Raw genomic sequence first — 19977 nt, forward strand, 5'->3', positions numbered from 1 at the left:
AAGCTTGATGAGTGTCCAGTAGCTCCACCAGCAGGAAACTGATTAAAAATAAATTCTGCGTCATTTGCGTGCACATGTTTAACAGTCTTCCTCCTCCTGCCCCTTCAGTCATTCGTGGCAGGTAAACTGAGGTATTAAAGATATGGAGGGAGTGATGCAAGAGAAAGAAGGGTAGCTATCTATATTCAGCTTTACAGCATATGGGGGGCAAGGGGTTGATGGATGGGTGGGTGGATGTAGATAAGAGAGCAGAAGGGATGGATGGATGCAGCCTGAAGACAGAGGAGAGGAGAGGATGATGTAGATGGCCCATAATCCTTAGAGGCTGACAGCACACTGGGTCTTCTGTGATTGAAGCCTGTGTCTGTGTGTGTGTTTGTGTGTGTGTGTGTGTGTGTGTGTGTGTGTGTGTGTGCGTGTGTACAAATCTGATAGTGATAGTGATCTGCCTATCAAAGTGATGCAGGAAAGAAATGGAGTTATGGGACAGAAGGAAAGGTAGAGAGGGAAGCAGCAAGGAGTGAAAAAAGGAGAGGAGAGAACGAGACGAGGCCAGAAAAGCCATTAAACAGAAAATCAATCAGCAGAAAGAGAGAGACGGGGGGGAGTGAAATGCAGAGAGAGTAAGATCTTAAAGAAAGACACAGTGAGACAGAGAAGGATAAAGAGGGAATCCTCAGATGACTGCGATATTGATGACAGCACAGTGGGGAAGAGGGGATGAACGGATGGGAGAGAGGGAGGCTGGATAAGGAGGCTAAGAACGAGTGATCAAAGCACCACAGGCCATGAGAGAGAAGGAGCAAGAGAGGGTGAGATGGGGAGAGTTAGGAAGGAGGGGCGCCATGATGAGGCAGAGGAGTCGGAGGGTGAGAGGCAAGGATGAATGAGGAAGAGAGAGGGAAGCACGAAGGGGAGAATAGAGGGAAGGAGGATGAGGGTGAGGAGAAAGAGATGAGAGACGAGTAGAGGAGGGGATGTGCGGTTTACTATAAAAATAATCTTGATGCAGAAATGGAAAGAGGAGGGGTGTATCGAGCTGAGACCAGTAGGGAAGAAGAGAGAAGCGGTGCTACAACAACAGCCAGAGAGAGTGCAAGGCAAAAAAAGGGCAACACCGGCTCACTGATGTGATAAGAAATGAAGGCAACACAGCCAACAGTACCTCTCTCTTTCCTCTCTCACCCTCTCACACACAAACCAACACATACAGCACCCTCCTCCACACACACTTTCCCTCCTCCTGTGGGTCAGCGCGCTGGGGCATAAGCACGAGTTCAGCCTCCCCAGGTTGCCTTCTAAAATAAAAGCAGAGAACAGAACACAGCAGAACAGTGCAGCCAGATTGCAAAGCCCTCACCTGCCTATAGATTTTCTCAAGTTGGCCCCCATGATGAGATCTGAGAGAAGACCTTCTCCCCTAATGGTCATTCACCTTCTTGTGTTCTAACTTTTTGCATGTAGTACCTCAGACAAAGCAATATTTATACATGTTATGCATCATTTAAAATGTTTTTCAAAAACCTTTGTTACCCCATAAGGTTGAAGATCATCATGAAATGCTTGTTTGCTTTTTTCCACAGAGAGCCTAACACAAATCAAAGCAAAGGGACATGGTATTTGTCTCTATAGCGTTGGGTGTTGATTTTCAGTGGGAACTGCAGCACTAGCTCGCTCACATCACAGGGCAGCATTTGAATTAAGATTTCAAGATCAGTTTCTAACTCTGAGACCTGCTATGAGCATCAAATCCAACAAAATTAATGCTAATGCTAGAAATTATTAGCTGCATGCAATGGGTGAAGGTATTGGCAGATGTGTGTGTATACACACACACACACACACACACACACATATATATATATAATATATATATATATATATTTTTTTTTTTTTTGTTGACCCAAAATCACAAAAGAACAATGTTTAAAAGTTTTATTTGCTGCTGTAAATGGGAGAATTTGGGATACCCTTAATCCATCATACACTATCAGAGCTGTGTGATCAGTATCAGTAACCAGTGCACAGACATTTGGTTTCAACCTTGACTCAACAATGTTTTCAGCAAATTTCAGTCCCCTCACTATCTGTCATCTTGTAGCGATTTCATAATCAATCGTATTCATTTTCGCCTCATTTTTAAGCAAACTCGATTCACGTGTCGGATGTGCCTGTAGTGACCTCAGTGCTCCTAAGTTGTCAGCCACAGATTAATTTAAATGCTTATTGGATTTCTGCTATAAGCTGATCAGACTAGCACATAATGAGATTCCATTCTTCAACTCAGTTCACATGGTGTAGTATTCCAAAATGTGAAGGTCATTTATTCAATATGCTATGCTTAAAAGCAAGCCGCAGTATGTTTGACTCATCACAGAAGAATAACAATTTGAAACACAGTTCACTTTCACCTGCTTTAGTAGCAGTAGTGGCTTATTCATTTTATTTTATGCTGCAGCTATAAAAAAAAGGGAAGTGGTGGGACCAGAAAATAATGTGAGGTAGACGCAGTTCTATTTAGCGCTGTCACACAGATGTCCCATCGTGATGGATGGAGCGGGGGCAAGTGGCCGTCCAAAATTAGCAGGTGCAACATGGAAAGCTGACTGATTCCATGTCATGGCTGATGCACACGCGTTTAACAGAAGGTAATCAGTGCTGGCTATAGGTATGCAGACTTTTCACCCTCCTCCCTGTGAACACGCAACAAATGTCGCTTTTTATTAGAGCAGCTGCTCCTGAAGCGCTCTCTGCACAGCGCTGCCGCTACTGAATGACACACAGCAGAATTACTGAGGATCCTTATGGCATCACGTGTCATCTAAAATAATCACGTGGACTCCTTACATGGCTGTTAGATTTCCTCCTGACCTACATCAATATTCAAGTCAGAAGGTTATGATAAATATTTTGCTATGCTATAGGTCACAGTAATGGATTCTGAGCGACAAGTCAGAGCACATCATGGCTGAGGGCCCTTAATGCTACAACATCATAATGTCAAATTCACCAAAGGTCCACTGCATATAAGAGCACCGCTCACTTGTTTAGTAATCTCTTTCTCTCTTTTTTTAATTCTACAAGTTCATTTCCTCTTCTTTAATAAGAAGCACACGTCAGCGCACCTTGAGGCCAATCCACCTGTCTGTCAAGTGTCACCGGCACATCAATAAGCTGGAGGGCTGGAAGGAGTGTGCGCGTGTGTGAGTCTCTGTATCTGTGTGGGTGCGTGTCCACCAGTGCTTGCGGGCGTCCTGTCGTCATGATAAACCTGTGACAGCTGTCATCCTGCAAGCGGCACTCTCTCCCACAGTGAAGACGCTCACTCACACACGCATACGCCACACACGCACACACCAACACACACACACACACACACTACTGCATCATTGCTCTGCTGCAAATGTGATGGGGTCTCAGCAGGTCTTGGTTTGGGGTGTTGGGTCATTTACACAAATCTCCTCAACTGTCTGGCTGTGGATTGACTGTCTATCCGGATAAATGAATGGTCTGTCTGTCAGTGCCTGCCCTGTTTGCCTGTCTGCCTGTCTGTCTGTCTGTCTGTCTGACTCAGCGGCCTGAGTCTGTCTGAATGAGCAAATTTTAATGAATAAATAATGCCCTTCTGTTCTCCATTTTCAGTACATTAGCACCTGTAGTTTGGGGCGATGCACGTCTTGTCACCAGCTTGTGTCAACGCATTTTGACACAAGTCTCATTCCCAATGAGACAAAAACAATTGAAAAGCGTGCATTGTTCCGAATTCCACACTGCGATCTATTGAAAAAGGCTATCTATCTTAAAATAATTTCAGTTCATTTTGTTTCATCCTGTTTCTTGTTTCCTATCTGGTGCAGTTTGTACCAACCTTCTATTTCAGCCCACTTCTATATTTTTGTTTCACTCTAGTTCTGTTTGTCTCTGTTTGTTCCTATCTATTTATGTTCCCCTGTTATCCTCTGTGTATTTCCTGTCTCTACTCAGTGCACTTTGTTCTGTCCGATTTCTAATATCTGTTCCTAATGTATTCATTCCTATTGGTTATCGTCTGTTGCTCGATGTTAGTCTTGGACCACAGTTATTCTGCTTACCCCTCCTGTGGGTGGAGTCTGGCTTGGTCCCTACCTTATCTCTGTCATCTGTACATGCACCGCCTGGATGAGCCCAAAGGATCTGCATGTATACCTGACAGCGCCTGTCTACGCTCTTATAAAGGATGTGTCTTTTTCAGCTTATCAGTGAGTGCAGTTTAAGGACAACACACATATGGTGTTTCTCTGTCTTCTCTAAACGCTGATGGTATCAACACGTGACACGTTGTGGAGTAAAATAAATCACGTGTCATCCCAAATTGCACTCACTGGTGTGTAGGAAAATGCATGTCTGCTGTAAGAGTGTGTTACATACAATATTGCCTCTTTTATGTAAAGCTATAAATTATACAGGTATAATTTATACCATGTTTACAGTTGGACTTGTACGCTCTCAGAAAAAAGCTTCGACATTGTATCTTTCATCACTGGGGCAGTGGATACAGGCGGTGGCTGGGCTCAATTTGCTTTTGATAAATACATAATGTTAAGACAGGCATTCGCTTTTCTTAAAGGATGCATGTACAGTATTTCTATAGATTTGGTACAAAATTGACCTTTTCTCACAGTATTTTGAAAAAGTGAACTGAGCACAGTCCTGTCAATCAACTTTCCATTCAACCAATGTCCCAGTGACACAGAAGGGCCAATGTAGTATGTTTTTTCTCCGTGAGTGTATCTGTATAAATTATATGTGTATAATTTATGCCGTGTGCACAGCGCAATCCATGTGTCTTTATCTGTTATACAGTAATCAGTACTACTATCAATTATGAAAAATACTATCAATCAGATGTGATCAACAATTAGAGAAATCAGGCAAATCTATCATCACATCTGGTCTATATGTTTTGAAACTAATAGAGCTTTAATTGATTGACACTCAACCAGCCAATTGGAAAGAGTAGAATCAAAAGTTCCTTGGTGGTGATTGGAGGAGATGAGAGCGGAGCTCCTTGATTGGACAGAAGGAAAACGTACCTTGTTAATGGAGGAGAGGACAGCAGCTCTGAGTGAGACAGGAACTGCAGCCTGACCCCTAAACCCCACCCCTGATTCTAACTGGCTAAAAGAAAACAGCATCATTGACCCAAATCAACTGGCTCAGTGGCAGAGAACTGACCCACAAAACAAAGACTGCTTGTTATATGACCATGTATATATTATTTTCAAAGCTAATTAATATCTGAAGTGTGATGTAAGAGCTCCATATTTTCACAATATGGTTTGCTAACATGACTTGACAGTTTATGTGTCATGAGAAAGTCATCCATTTCTAACATTCAAGCCACAAAATAACACTAGGAGTTGAGAGCAAAGAGTTGACCTGTAATATACTAAAATTAAGGTAACTGAGAAAAATCACCTCATAGAGGGAGAGAGGTGGGGAGTTGGGCTGGCTGAACTGTAACATACTTGAGTGGTTTGAGAAATAGTCATGCTAGGTCTGCTGAGAATCAAATCTGATCTCTAAACTGAATTGGTTCATTTGTTAATTGACCCACTGTATCAAAATCACTCAAAACAGTCAATTCAAAAAGCAAGAAATTGAATTTAAAAAAAAAAGTCCGCCCCTCAGTCCCTCCTCCTCTCCCTAACCCAGGTTTTCTATTTGTCACTCTGATTTGATTGACAGCTGAGGACACATGTGGGGGCACTGTGAGGGGCGGCAGTGGGGTGGTGACCAGTCCCGGTTACCCCGGCAACTATGGTAACCAGGCCGACTGTACTTGGATCCTATTGGCCGAACCTGGAGACACCATCTCTGTCATCTTTACAGACTTCCAGACAGAGGAGAAGTATGACTACCTGGAAGTGGAGGGGTCTGAACCACCAACCATTTGGTGAGTCACTTCAGCCATGAATTTATTCATACATTCAAAATGTGTGTGTGTGTGTGCTGCGGTCATTGTGCTGCTGAGAAGTTTGATAATGTGGACATGGCAGAACCATCGGTTTATCTCCGTCAGAGTCAATATTTGATGTTTTAGAGCAATTTCTGAATTGAAGTGGAGGGATGAGTCACGGTTCAGTGTTAAATTGCAGAAGGGTATCGGATGTTTTTCCAGGTGTAATTAGCCGGATGGTAAAATGAAAAATATGTACATGTCATACAAAAAAAACTCAGGAGTGGATATTAAGGTTTAGACCCAATGGCCTAAATATTAAAAACGCCTTGTGTGAAAATCCATTATCTCATAAATGCAGGCACATGTTAAAATTGACATATCCAAACAAATGCAGAGCATCATAGAACCCAGCACAATAGAGAGCCACTGTGCCTCGGCTGGTTTTGACATATGTTCTCTTGGTCCTAATCCATACTTTGAAAATCAGGAAAGGACTCAGTTGACATTTCTGACCTGGCATTTCTGCAAAGATGGTGTAGTCACATAACTGCTGAGTTTATGGAACAATTTAACCACACTTGGAGTACAATAATAAAAAAGTTAGAACAGGTAATAAAAAGAAGTTAGAACTCAAGTAAGAACAGGTAATAAAATGAAAACGTTATTGCAGATATAAAGTACAGTTTTTATCTCTTGTTCTTGAAGTACAGCATTTTTTTCATGAAAAAAATAAATAAATTAAATCTTAAAGTGTGGTGTGTGTGTGTGTGTTTGTGTGCGCGTGCGTGCATTTACGTTAACCTCATTGGGACCTTTATGTGTATTCCCTCAGCATGGGCCTCATATTTTACAGATGAATTAACTAGTTTGCATGTTTTTCTATTACTTTCTTATGTGTTTTCAGATGGGTCACTCATAACAATATTTTATTGCTCTGGCTGCTTATTGATCGTTGGTAAATTAGGGTATCGATCAACCATTGCTGTTGCTGTAACCAATTTGAATCTAATCACGGTCAGGGATATTAGTGCGTCATTGATTTGGAAGTAATAATGGCCAGGCGAGTGCTTTTAGGAAAGTTTTGCTATGTCTACACATGTGCACACCATCCTGCTTGTTAATGTGTGCCTGTGTATTTGTGTGTGTGTATGTGTGTGCTTGCAATCATATTAAAAGAATCACAGGATAGCAGTGAGACAGCAGTTGAATACTGCTACTCAGACGGTTGTTGAGTAGCAGCAGTATTCAACCAAAATGTTGCTAATTTGAGGCAGTTGAGGCTTGGGAAGTGCATCAGAAGGTCAGTGGTTTGATCCCTGGCCCCCAGCAGTCTAGTGTGTGTGTGACTGTGTGTGAATGGTCATTGCTCCTGATGAGCAGGTGTCACCTTGCATGGTAGAAACCTTTTAATGTCTCTCATTGGTCGCCGATCATGCTCTGCTGGTCACATTTCATCACATGCACTTATTCACACCCTTTCTGTGCCGCAGTAAACCAAGGTTTAGTCTTCATTCTCATGTTTTCTTGTTTGTCAGAAAACACAAAATTCATGGTTCAATGACCAATCACATGCTTGTTTCATCATCACAAAGCCTGCAGCATTTCTTACACAGTTCTCGGGTTGATGGTGCCATGTTTTCCGACCGGTCTTACTCATTTATAATAGAAATACATATCTCAGTCCCACGCTGCTGCACCCATTTTGGCATGTTTTGTGTGTCTTGCTCATTCCAGCTCATTGCAATTTGAGCTGTCGTGGCAGAAAAATAATGTTAATAATTGTAACAATACTAAAGCAGCACAGAAACAACAGGGTTCTGCCCTTTAGGCCGGAAACTTGAACCGCACAAATGTCATTAATGCTCCGTCATAAGACTATTGATCATTCCTGAACATCTTGTGCTGATTATACAGAGCAGACACAATGGAGTATGATGGCACATTATAGCAGAGTTCGAGCACTTTTATCATATGCTTCATGTAATCTTGCATTCTTTAAACTTGTATGGTCACGTATCCATAGATAAACACTCCTATAGCACCATTTTCTCTGTAATTAATCAGAAAACTGTAATGCTCCCATACATGCTGGTCAAGCTCCCTAAGCTTGACCAGCATGCTACAGCTGAGTAGCATGCTGGTCAAGCTTAATGCCAAATGTTCCAGGTAAAACTCATGTTCTAAAAATTTGTGCACATAAATAGACTGTTTTGACACTAAATGTTTGGGTCACGGAGCGCACCGTGCTGAGGAAGTTGCGTACAAAACCCAACATCTTGTAGCAAGTGATTCTAGAATACTTTAAATAAAGGCAAAACACTATTTATCATGAAAGACAAGGAGGCAATAAGACAGCTGATAAGAAGGATAAAATAAAGGTCAAGGGCCAACTTTTATTTATTTTTTATTTTATTTTATTATTTTATTTATTTTATTTAGCTTTGATTTTATTTGACCTTCAGTATTCTGTGCATAATACAAGCCTAAAGACGCCCTTCTGTACTCAATAGTTCCAGATATCATCTTCGCACAGGCCATTCAGATCATTTGTGTCAAGCTTTCATTCTGAACTGGGGGCAAATACAAAACCTTACTGCTGTGAAAAATCACCTTCTTAGGAGTATTTACGACCAATATTTATTGCTCAGAGTTAGATTGTTGGCCTTTGGGGGATAATGTGGTGGTGACTGGTAGTGTGTGATTTAGCCTGACTGGTGTCTTGGCTTGTGTAATGTATTGCTGTGTAGTTATTTACTTGCTGGATTAACTCTGGAGTCTCTCGTCTGTGTGTTGATGTTTCTCACACCACGGGTCTCATCCAGCGGCCAGGCTGATATATTGGATGTGGTTTTGTGCTGCGAGGAGAGCAGTGACATTCAGAGGTACGGCCTGGAGCAAAACTTATACCAAATAGCCTAACTGAGTAACTTAAGATGCTAAACTGACCTTAATTAAACGTCAGAGGTTTCTCCTGGCTCATTATTTTGTAGCAACTTTATGAGTCGAACCACACGGTGTAGTAAATGTATAAATACATACAATTATAGGGATTGTAGGCAAGCAGAAAATACACAGGAGCAAATCAGAGGCCGTGTCATGACATGAGCACATCAACAGGCATCAACCTTATTATCCATGTTAGTAAGCACTCCATGTATGCAAACAGCTCGTTCCTTTCAGCGAGACACAATTATAGAAGTACATTTTAGAATGCGCAGGACACTGTAGTGGCTTTAATGGCTTCCATCCTGAGAAGAAAACAAAGTACTCCTGTGGGTAAGAGTGTCTTGTTCATCAGAGATGTCAGAAAAAGCCATGAAAAGACTTGTTTAAGATGATGCAAAGCTCAGAGGGACAGTGCAGAAAGCACAACTCTTCAAGCTTCGCAGCGGATGTGCAGCATTGCCAAAGTCAATCCATGGTTCCACTCCTGTCAGACGCAAAGATGAAACAACACTTAATAAAGTTAGCAAAACTGAACCCCTAAGGAGCGGATAAATGTTCACGCTGAAATATCCAGTTCCTTTTGAGGCATCCTGATAACAGGGTCAGATTTTGGAATAAACAGCCTGATCCCATGGATTCTTTCATCCTGTGAATGGTACAGGCTGCTGTCGGTTATTCTCAAGAGAATGTTTTTTGACATGAACCAGGCAGCGCTAGACCCTGTAGTACCTGTTCTGCATTGGTTAAATGCCAGAATGTACCGAAGTGTTGTTGCTTTTCAGGTGCATCCCCTCATGGATGCACCATGTGGTTTCTCAGCTGAATACCTCCACACCAGAAAACATGCATCATATCTAGTTCATTTTCTCCAGCGAGCTACAAAGCCCACAGCCTATTTCAACACAGTACAGCGCCTCTGGAATTAGGTTGAATGGTATATTTGCTGCACACATGTGCTGCAGAATGTGTCTGCGCTGTCTTTTAATGCGCTATATGTGAACGTGTGCTGGAAAATCAGTAGGGACTCTGCGGCGTATTGAGTTAGCATGGACCAAGATCTCAGAGGGGGCGCATTGATTTCATGACTTAAAGAATTCAGTCTGTTGTGGTGGAAAAAAGGATGTTACTCGCTGCTGGCGGGATGTAAGTGGATGCTGATGACAATCTGTGTTTGCCTTCTGTTTATGCATGTGGTGGGGCCAAGGGCTGAAATGAAAAAAATTAATGGCATTTTTGATACTGGTTAGTCATCTAAAACATTTATCAAGGAAAAATGCCAAATATTTTCCACTCAAAGCTTGATGGGATGGGAAGTTGACCCATCACTTAGTCCTGATCATTGAGGTCCTTTCCACCCTAAAAGGCTGTAACTTTCCAGTGATGAGAAGGGGCTGTGTTTACCCTTTCAGAGCTCTAAAGGTGGCAAAATTAGTATCGATTGGCTCAATGCAAAGATTGAAGACTTTTTTTTATTTAAGTATATATGTTTGTTGGCATCATTAAATATGCATGTGTGTAACTTTGTTGTGCAACCCTGCAATGTCTCTTCTCTCTCGGTGTACAGGTAGCATCAGTTGATACTTGTCCTCTTTGTCCCCATGAAAACTCCTGAAGCTTGCCATTGGCAAAATGTCAAACTATAAACAATACTGTTTTTATCCCCTTTCTCTGTAAACAACCTTTGTTTATCTGTCTTATCAGGATGATGATGATTATGGACTGAAGAGACACATTGAAATGACATTAAAACAATGGAGCAGGTTGCATACTAAATACTCTAAATCACAGCTCTACAGTACATATCAGCAATTAGAGATTTCTGTGTAATCGATTGAGACTGTTGAGATTGTCTCACCTTGTTTGCAAAGAAGTTGCTCATATCAGAGAGGAATGTGAAGCACATTGTGACCTTTAATTTGCGAGGCAGGGATCATTGTTTTGAAGTGATTTTGCCATCAGACTCAAATGGATGTGAATGCCGTTAGCGTTGTTTGCACTTAGCAGGCGGTGAAGCTGGCCCAGCTGTTTCTGTTTGGACTGGCAGGGATCCGTTGTCAGTCCTCTATTCCTTTGGTGTGTTCCCAAGGCCTGTTTGAGGTAGCATGTGCACACTGAGAACGCTGGTCAGGTGCTGTACACGAAACCAGAAACAATAGAAACACGAGACTGTTGCTCTCTCTGCGGCTTGTTCAGCAGTGATGACAACTGTTTCTTATGTTTCCCAGCGATTTGATGAGGCTGTTAACTGTGTTCTCACTGTATGCATCTGCTGTTTTCAAGTACATGTCATCCCTTCTCAGTGTTGAAGAGTAACATAGTATATATAGTACTTAAGTACAGTTTTGGCGTATTTTACATAGGTGTTTCCATTTTATGCTCCTGATGTGCGCAGTCATTTCTTTTTATGTAACAGCCAAATCACGGTTCCAAAGTGGAAGAAATGGAGGACAGATAAATATTCGCAAGATTACCTGCCAACTTAGGGATGCATTAGAGGATGACTTGGCCAATGAGTGTCCCTGAGAAAGTCCTAAGACTCATAACATAATTTCCAACCTGCGCGCGATAGTCTATGTAAAAGCATGCAAATGAGATCTGTGTTCATTGTAGGCTTAATAAACACCCAGACAATCTGAATTCAAAGGATGCTCGCTTTCATGGGAAATTGAAACACGAGAATATTCTAGTATCTAACTATCAATTAACCTTCTTGCTAATATTAAGTATTTGTACATGTCTTTATATGTGTCACTCTTTCTCTAGACAAAGTCCTTAAAGAATATTTAGTGTATGAAAACAAGTGGCTGCACTGGCTGTTGCAGGATTTGAACCACTGACCCTTTTGTTGCAGCAGAGTCTTTCTGAAAACTAGGACATGCCTCCTGATTGCTTAGCAATTGCAATGGCAAACGCTAAGTGCTGATATACTAATTTCCATCAACAATTTTCGAAAGCTAATAGCGAAAATGCTAATTTCCAATGGCAATTGGCAGAGAAAGCTAATGGCTGATTTGCTAATATGGGAGTGTGTGGAAGAATTTATGTGTTGATCAGTTGCTACAGGACTGACAACAGCGGTCTCACCAACACACACACACACACACACACGTACTCGCAGAGACTCTCCTTCTCCTTCTTGTGTCTTATCAGTATGCAGAGAGCTGTGCTCGCACCTATGAGAGTAGTATATCGCTGTGAGCTAAGTGCCTGTAATCCTAGCCTAACACTACGCACACTAATGCAGACACACACACACACATACACACACACACACACACACACACACACACATCAAAAGCACACACACTTTTTATATTTTGTTGTTTCCGAATCAGCTGCCCTTGAAACCAAGTAGAGCATCTAAAATAGACTGATCGCCCTCTCCTCGGTTTCTTTCACTTTTCTATCTATCTATCTATCTATCTATCTATCTATCTATCTATCTATCTATCTATCTATCTATCTGTCTATCTGTCTGTCTGTCTGTCTGTCTGTCTGTCTCTCTCTGTCTTGCGTGTCTCTCCCTGCATGACTCCAGAGTATCGCATGCTGTTTAGCCCTCTTAGGTGCACCTACTTGACAGCCCGTCACCAAATTCATGGTAATGGCGGACAGGGCTATTCAAAGTCTGTCATCTACCAATCTCTTGCTTGTCAAGGATTTGTTTTTTAGAGGCACTAAAAATGAACTTTGTCAGGTTTTATACCTGAAGTCGAAGCCATGTTGCCAAGTGCCTGGAGTTATGTCACTGTGTGCAGGTTGGTTTAGCAGACTGTCAATTCTACCCAGACACCACAGTGTGACAAAGATGCTCACATGCACACATTGCACTGCATATGCATCATTCTGCATATGTACATGAATGCAGGGGAGACAACTGCATGTCAGCACATACATATTAACCACGGACAGTTATAGAAGCTGTAAGTGTCCGGAGTCATCTCGGTCATCTTGGTGTTTCAGCAGCTAACAGTATGTGCCAAGGGCACATAACAGCATCTGTTTCAGTGATAGTTTGGCAAGATCAAATCCTCCCTCCCACTCTCAACCCTCCTACCCCACTTCAACAACATAGTGAAGCCCATGATAAACAGCATCACATTTCATACTGTGTAGAGCAACACATGGAACACGGCACAAACACACACAGCACACGCTCAGCAATGCAGTTGCAATGCAGTAGAGTAATGTGAAGAATCTCCTTGAGTCTGGAGCAAATTGGAGCATTTAAATAGCTCGACACCCACTAGACCATACGGGTGTTAGTGAGTGAAGATTTACTACACAGTTACACATGCAGGCATAACCACTGAGTAAAGTTACACCAGAACAGAACAACCATGTGTTTAAATAAACATACTTTAACAGAACTCTCACTCATACTCTCAAGGAGAGTACTCATAACAGAGTGAATCCAAACAGAGCATCTTAAGAATCACACCAGGCAATTATGGGAGTGGAGGAGCTTGTAAACACCAAAAGTTGAAGTAGTTTCTACAGCATTGGTAAGTAGGTAAGTTCCAATATATTAAAGCCCTGCACATCCAGGGTCCATCCGCAGACGTGTTCTGACTTAAGCCTGATTTATGCTTAATGCGTTAAATCTACGGGGTAAGTAGAGCATAGCTATGGCGTAGCCGCTTACCCAACGTAGCCTGTCCTGCACTCAACTACATGTCATGGCAACAGCTGCGATTGATCCGCTTGACACCAGCTTGACTAGCTGCTACATCCAGCCAGTCTGTTGGCATACTGTCTGTACACTGAAGCATAAACCAAATCGTCAAGTCTACCTGTCGACATCCAAAAATACCTGAAATGAATGAAGTGCCCCTGTCGATGTCTCTTAGTGGCCAGAAAAGCACTCAGTTGCTTAAATTGTCGTTCAAACCATTTTCTCTCCTTTCTGCGTTGCACTAATTTCAGTAAAAATCACTGTTCTTCCAAATTTATTGAAGTACATGTGGGAGGTACACAAAGAAACTCAACACAGTAGCTTAGGAACCCACCACCAACTAGCATTTTGGTGGTGTGTGGTAGAAGCTATTTCCTTATTATTCTTATTTGTTCATTGTTCAAGTTTGCTTTTCACATGTACAGTATCCACATGTTCCTGGGAATGCATTGCATTGCATGGCACACTCTGGACCTTCTACCTGTCCAGCTGCTCCATTGTAACAGGTGTGGCCAACCTGCTGATTTGGTTTGATTTAATGGAGAAAAACGTTCAAGTACTGTATGATTGGAAAGAGTCCAGGTTAGTCCCAGAGATACAAACACGATTTTTTCCAACATCATCAATCAAAATGTACTCTTTCTGTGTGGAGTTCTTTTGCCCGGCTCAGCTTTGTTCCGTTCTGTCTGCGTCTGTCATCACATGTTTGTGTGAGTCTACGTGAGAAAAGCGAATAGTGAAGCATTGTCTCACTCTTAACATTTGTTTGAGGGAAGCAAAAAGAGCTGCGAGTAAGAGACACAGCGATTTTAAGTATGTGTATGTGTGTGTTTGTGAGTGTGTGCGTGCGTGCGTGTGTGTGGGGGTGTGAGTGCGTGATGTTATGCTTGCCGAGTGCTAATCAATGCTGCTGGCAGAGAGGATGCTGGGATAGCAGCACCATCTCTAATAGGAAATGGAACGTTGACCTTGAACACAAACACACACCACTTTTTCTGTTGCGCACACAGACACACACACACACACATACACACACATATCAGATTATTTCAAATACAGTATAAACAAAGCAGTTTCTGCCAGTAATGACTGACTCTGCTTGGAGAAACATCTTAACAGTCAGAGTCTTTCCTCGCAGGCCTTAAATGTACTCGGAGGAGTTCCTAACCACTAGTAGCAGAATGGGGCTATGTTTTGATGAGTGGGTCCCTGTAATGGGCTGAGAAAATTGGCCATGTGCTGGCGAAATGCAGGAACAGCCAGCAAGCAAACATAGATTTAAACAATGCAGGTTTCATGTTTGTAGAAAAAAAAAGTTGATGAATGAATGTGTGTATTTTTAGGGCTCAAGGATACACACAAAGCTTTTTGATGCGCAAAAACTAAATGTCAGCAGAGCTTAGCTTGGAGGAAAATTCTTCTGTGTACCTGTAAGCTGATGAAACTACTCAATTCAGGCATCCCATTGATCAGGGCATCTTGAACACTTTCATCACTGCTCACAACACTGCAATAAACTCCACGTAACCACACAAGAACAAGTCATATACATGCTCATTATTTTAAGCCAGATCAGTTTATATATATACAGGGCTAAAGCAATGACTTGAGGAACTTGAGCATTTAGCTACAAATAGCAAGGCTGCAACCTTAGCTACCATTTAAGTCATTTCCTGCATGACAGCTGCCTATCAGGCCTACTGATGATAACATACCAGTTTACTCCTGGTTATGGACAGTGGTGTCATTTCAGCATTTGTTAGTATATTATCACTGTTGGCTGTCGTAACCTGTAACAACGCCAAAGCTCTCAAAACCTGGCAGTAAAATGCTGCTTTTTAGCCTGGTGTTGAGTTGCTCTTTAAGAAAAAACTGATCCACATTCTAATATGTTATGTTTGTAGGTTAGAAAGACAGATTCAGCAGTAAAACATAAAAACAAATACAAATGGCCTCAAAGGTTTTCTGATGTTCTGATCTCTCATTTCCCGGGTTTATTGAGTTAGATAAACATTGTTAAATGCGGCTGTAATTTCCACCGCAGTGCTCTGGCAATGTGTAGCCAGGGTGGTTGCATCAGGATAAGTGGCTGTCTTTATCGCAGTCGAATAAGACAACACCTCAAACACACAGACAAGGAGTCTTTTCTGTTGTTTTTGCTTTTTTCCAGTTTGCTCCTGCTTGTTTCTCAAAATGAACTGTTCCAAATCACATCAACCACTCATTTCAGAGTCAAGGAGGACTCCAGAGAATCAGTCACTAGACACATTCATAGGCCAAATGACTCTCAGTGAGAGCTCCTAAACAAGTTCATGATGCAGACTATTTTCCTGTGCATCTGTTTGCAACATTGAGGTTTATAGGTTATACCAGTGACCTTCACAGTGTTTCTCTGGGGGCATCAATTTTTAAATCCAATTTCTGGTGGCCCAAAGTGTAACTTAGGTCTACAACTCTATTGTCTAGGCATGTCTAAGCAAATTTACCCCAATATTAACCTACACCTTTAATAGCCTGTGGAAGAAGTTAGCAAAATGTTTTGGGAGCCCACCCTCTTATTTGCGGGATCCAGAGAGGGAAGGAGAGGTGAGGGGGAAGGCAAACTGAGAGGACGGCGAGCGAGGTGTCATGGTGTTTTAGGGAGGCGGTGTCAGGTCACGCAGAAGAAGACAAGAGAGGCAAAGAGACAGCAGACAAGAGAGGAATGGGTAGACAAGGGGAGCAGAAAGGGCAATTGGGGTGACAAGAGGAGCCAGGAGAGAAGAAGTGGAGATGAGAGGTAAGAAGGTGGGGTTGGGAGGAGACTAGAGCAGAGGTGCAGAGCTAGGGACGAGGGCGGGAGGGGGGCGAGATGAGAGTTGACAGGAGAAGAGAGGTGGAAAGAAGGAATAAAAGCAATGGAGGAGTGGAGGACACAGGAAGAGAAAGCCATCAGGGGGATTCATGGGTGAGGAGAGAGGTTGTAGAAAGAAAGAGACAGAGACACTGAGGGGGAGTTGAGTAGGACAGACGGAGACAGACGAGCACAAAGAACCTTTCTGTGACAGTTGCTACCTGTACATAAATGTGATCATGGGAGTACTGCAATTAGATTTAAAGCCGTGTAAACAACTTAATCCACCGTTTCTCTAATTCGGGTCATACGGCGGGTGTTCGCGATGGGATTAAAACGTGTGAAGAACTGTGAAATTAGCAATATAGGAAGGCTGCTCAGAGATGTAAACACCATATGCTGAATAAGCCCGTCCATCTGAGTTCTCCCAGGCTGTGCAGCAAAAGAGTCCATTTTTAGAGCCACTGTCTTTTCACAGCTGCCGTTAACGTCTCAAATCTGGACAAACCGCAGAGCTGAAAAAGGAGAAGGGGGATGGTGGTGGTTTCTGATCCTACTACTGTTGTTGCCTATAAGGGAAAAGGCATTTGACAATGAATTCAATCAGCACACACTATGAAAGATTGCATTAAGATGAGTATATTAAGATAAATCCTCCTCTGCTATGCAAGTAAACAGCTTAATCAAATTACTCTTAGAATCAAAGTAAGGTTTATAATTAGATTAGTGTATGATAATTAGATTATGGTGTTTATGCAAACAAAGTCACGTTATACACATTCACTCAGCATAAAAAACAAAAATAGGTCACTTCCACTCGAGGGCTTTGAGGCGTCTTCAACTTTTGCACTTAATTACACAGAGCACCATGACAGAGCTAAGTCTCGATTATCTCGTACGCATTTGATCTTTGTATTTTTCAGCTGTCAGCCAAACAATTGCCCGTGGCTCGCAGAGACTCCAAACCGCATTTCTCGGGGTAAAAAAAATGGCAGATGTTGCATTACTTTTTATGTTTTGGTGGAGGTCTGTAACACTGAAATATTGAATATGCACTCAATAGAGTCTGCTGAGTCACAGAAAGACATTTCTTTAATAATCACAGCTGACCTTTTTTAATCATCTGTCTGTATGAAGGGACCCCTCTTAACTGTTCCACCGCCAAACGGCATGCTGGGTACAGCTCGCTCTCTGTCGCTCGCTGCAGTACATTCAAGACAAAGTGAAGAAAGGGAGACCAGAGATGTCACACTGTAGCGACGCCTTCTAAGTTTGCTGTTTGGTTTCACTAACCACAAACAATTCAAGCATCAGCGATGTAGCTTCCTGAATTAACGCATTTGTTCCTGGAAATAGCCTAGTCCCAAATAGCAACGCTCATAGCAAAGACAGCAGCCAGTTGATTATCTCACGTTCGCTCATTAAGTTGAATGCAATTTTTCGTAATTCTGTTGACTCCGAGGGCTATGAAATGTTGTTATCACAGAGAAAACACTGTCAGACATTAATTACAGTGAACACATTGTCATCACTACAGCAGCAGTGTTTTTGCAGGTCACCGTTGCTGGCCAGTGAAATGTGATATTTACCATTCTCGCAGCAAATAACCTTTCCAGGTGGTGCTAAGCCAAACCCGAGGGACCGGGCCAGAGGTTGAGCACCACTGGAGCACAATATGTAATTGGGCCAGTCCACAGCAAATGAATTCTCCCATCATAAATACGCTGTCATTGTCATTCCCTCTACGAGACCCAGTCTGTGTATGCCTGTGTGTTTTATGTCTGTGTTTGGTTATGTGTGTTCCTGGGTATGAGCTTGGAAAGTGTATTGAATAGTCAGTAGCTCGGCTGCTGAAATTATAATGTAATGTAATAATAATAACACCAGCTCCCTCTCCTTGTCCCTGTCCCCCTTCTCTCCCACTTTCTCTCCCATTCTCTGTCTCTGCTCTGATTACTGTGCTGTCCCGCAGGCTACACACACACACACACAAACACACACACAGCCGGGCGTGTACACACACACAGGAAAGAGAGTTTGAGAAGAGGCAGGGAGCCGCCCAGAATTGCAATGGCTTCTGGGTAGAGACTGATCTAAAAGAAAGGAGTGAACAGAGAAAATCCTGGAGAGAGCGTAAGAGAGGAGGAAGACATGAGGACGAAGAGAGTCGGGAGACAAGAGAGAAAGGAGAAGGGAAGAGAGACGGGGGAATAATTTAGAGACGTAATGGTTGTTAACTCCATTATGTGGTATTCACTGCCTTTATCACCAGTTCTTGCTTTTTCAGTCAAAGAAACACAATCAGTCTTAAAAGGCATGGGGCTACATTTCCTTATGGTTAGACACAGACCAAAATCTATTCCCTAATGATAACAATTACCAACACTGATGTATGTAAATGTATTTAAAACACACCCCTGATTTAAAGAAAAAATACATATTCAGTTTAACATGACATCATAAAATGACATTTTATTCAGCATTTATTCAGCCTTAGAAAAGTAGACAGACATCAAAATACCATATTGAATCTGGTTTGTCACTCTGTAGTGTAACAAGCCAAAGCCAGTATTTCTCTTAGATGTAATACAGTATCTGAGTGTTTGGCTGTGTTTTCCTCCACATCAAGAAGTAGAAGTTGCTTGCTAGATTTGTAACCTGCTTGCTCTGCCATCACAAGCATAAATTACCCAACAGATGGTATGAAATGTTTTACACAGGGTCCTTCCCTCTATAATAAACAAAACTCAGCTGTTTCTGTCTGGAAAACTGTATTGTTTAGTTTAGGTTTTATTTATTTAGCAGTTAAATTGTTATCAACTCTTTAAAGTAGTTCTGTCAAGCTGAATTTATATCATTATGCTCATTAAATGTATTTTTTAAAGCGTCGCATTCAGTGCTTTGGGCCATCCACATGATTTTCAGCTGTGATTTATATTGGTTTATTCAGATGTACTTTGAAGGTGGCCAAAAGTTTGTGGACACCAATTTTAATCTTCTTGTATCAAAACCATGAAGGCTAGTATGCTGCCATTGCACCCTCCACTCCTCTGGTTTCAGGCTTTTCACAAGCTTCTGGAACATGGCTGCAGGGGTTTGCTCCAATTGAGCTACAAGGGTGTTAGTGATGCTGGGAGATAAGGCCTCTCTCGCTTTTGGCATACCAGTTCATCCAAAACCAAAAATCCAGCATCAACTAAAGGGCCTTGTTGCCGCAAAATTGGAAGCCAACTGTCTATGTCTATTCACTTGATGCTGTTGGATTAAAAACTCCCTTATTTGGAACTTAGGGACTAATACAAGCTGTGAAAGCCATCCGCAGAAATGTACAAGTGATTTTGTCATTTTAATGGTCTCAAAGGTAATGCCTAGAGTACTTGCTCTATTTATGAATTATCAACGCCGGAGTGTGTTCTCCCCCAGTATAGTCCACAGCCCTCAGCTGTCCGTGTCAACAAGCTGGTTTTAGAACCACCTTGCTGCTCTTTGAGGAGGCGAGCAAGGAGGAGGAGAGAAATTCAGATGAGATAAAGGGAGGGGAGGGAGAGACAGAGCAGGGTCCTGTTGTGAACACTGATTACT

The 19977-nt window shown here is 42.2% G+C and overlaps 1 protein-coding gene across 1 annotated transcript in view; it reads left to right on the plus strand.

Annotated features, from left to right (window-relative positions):
- Positions 1-19977, plus strand: part of csmd3b (CUB and Sushi multiple domains 3b) — a 325003-nt gene that overhangs the window by 165152 nt on the left and 139874 nt on the right. The window contains exon 5 of the mRNA XM_041956121.1: positions 5728-5935. Within this exon, the coding sequence (XP_041812055.1) occupies positions 5728-5935 (208 nt within the window). The remainder of the gene's footprint in view (positions 1-5727; positions 5936-19977) is intronic.

Source organism: Chelmon rostratus, chromosome 16, assembly GCF_017976325.1.
Source record: "Chelmon rostratus isolate fCheRos1 chromosome 16, fCheRos1.pri, whole genome shotgun sequence".
Classification (NCBI taxonomy): domain Eukaryota; kingdom Metazoa; phylum Chordata; class Actinopteri; order Chaetodontiformes; family Chaetodontidae; genus Chelmon; species Chelmon rostratus.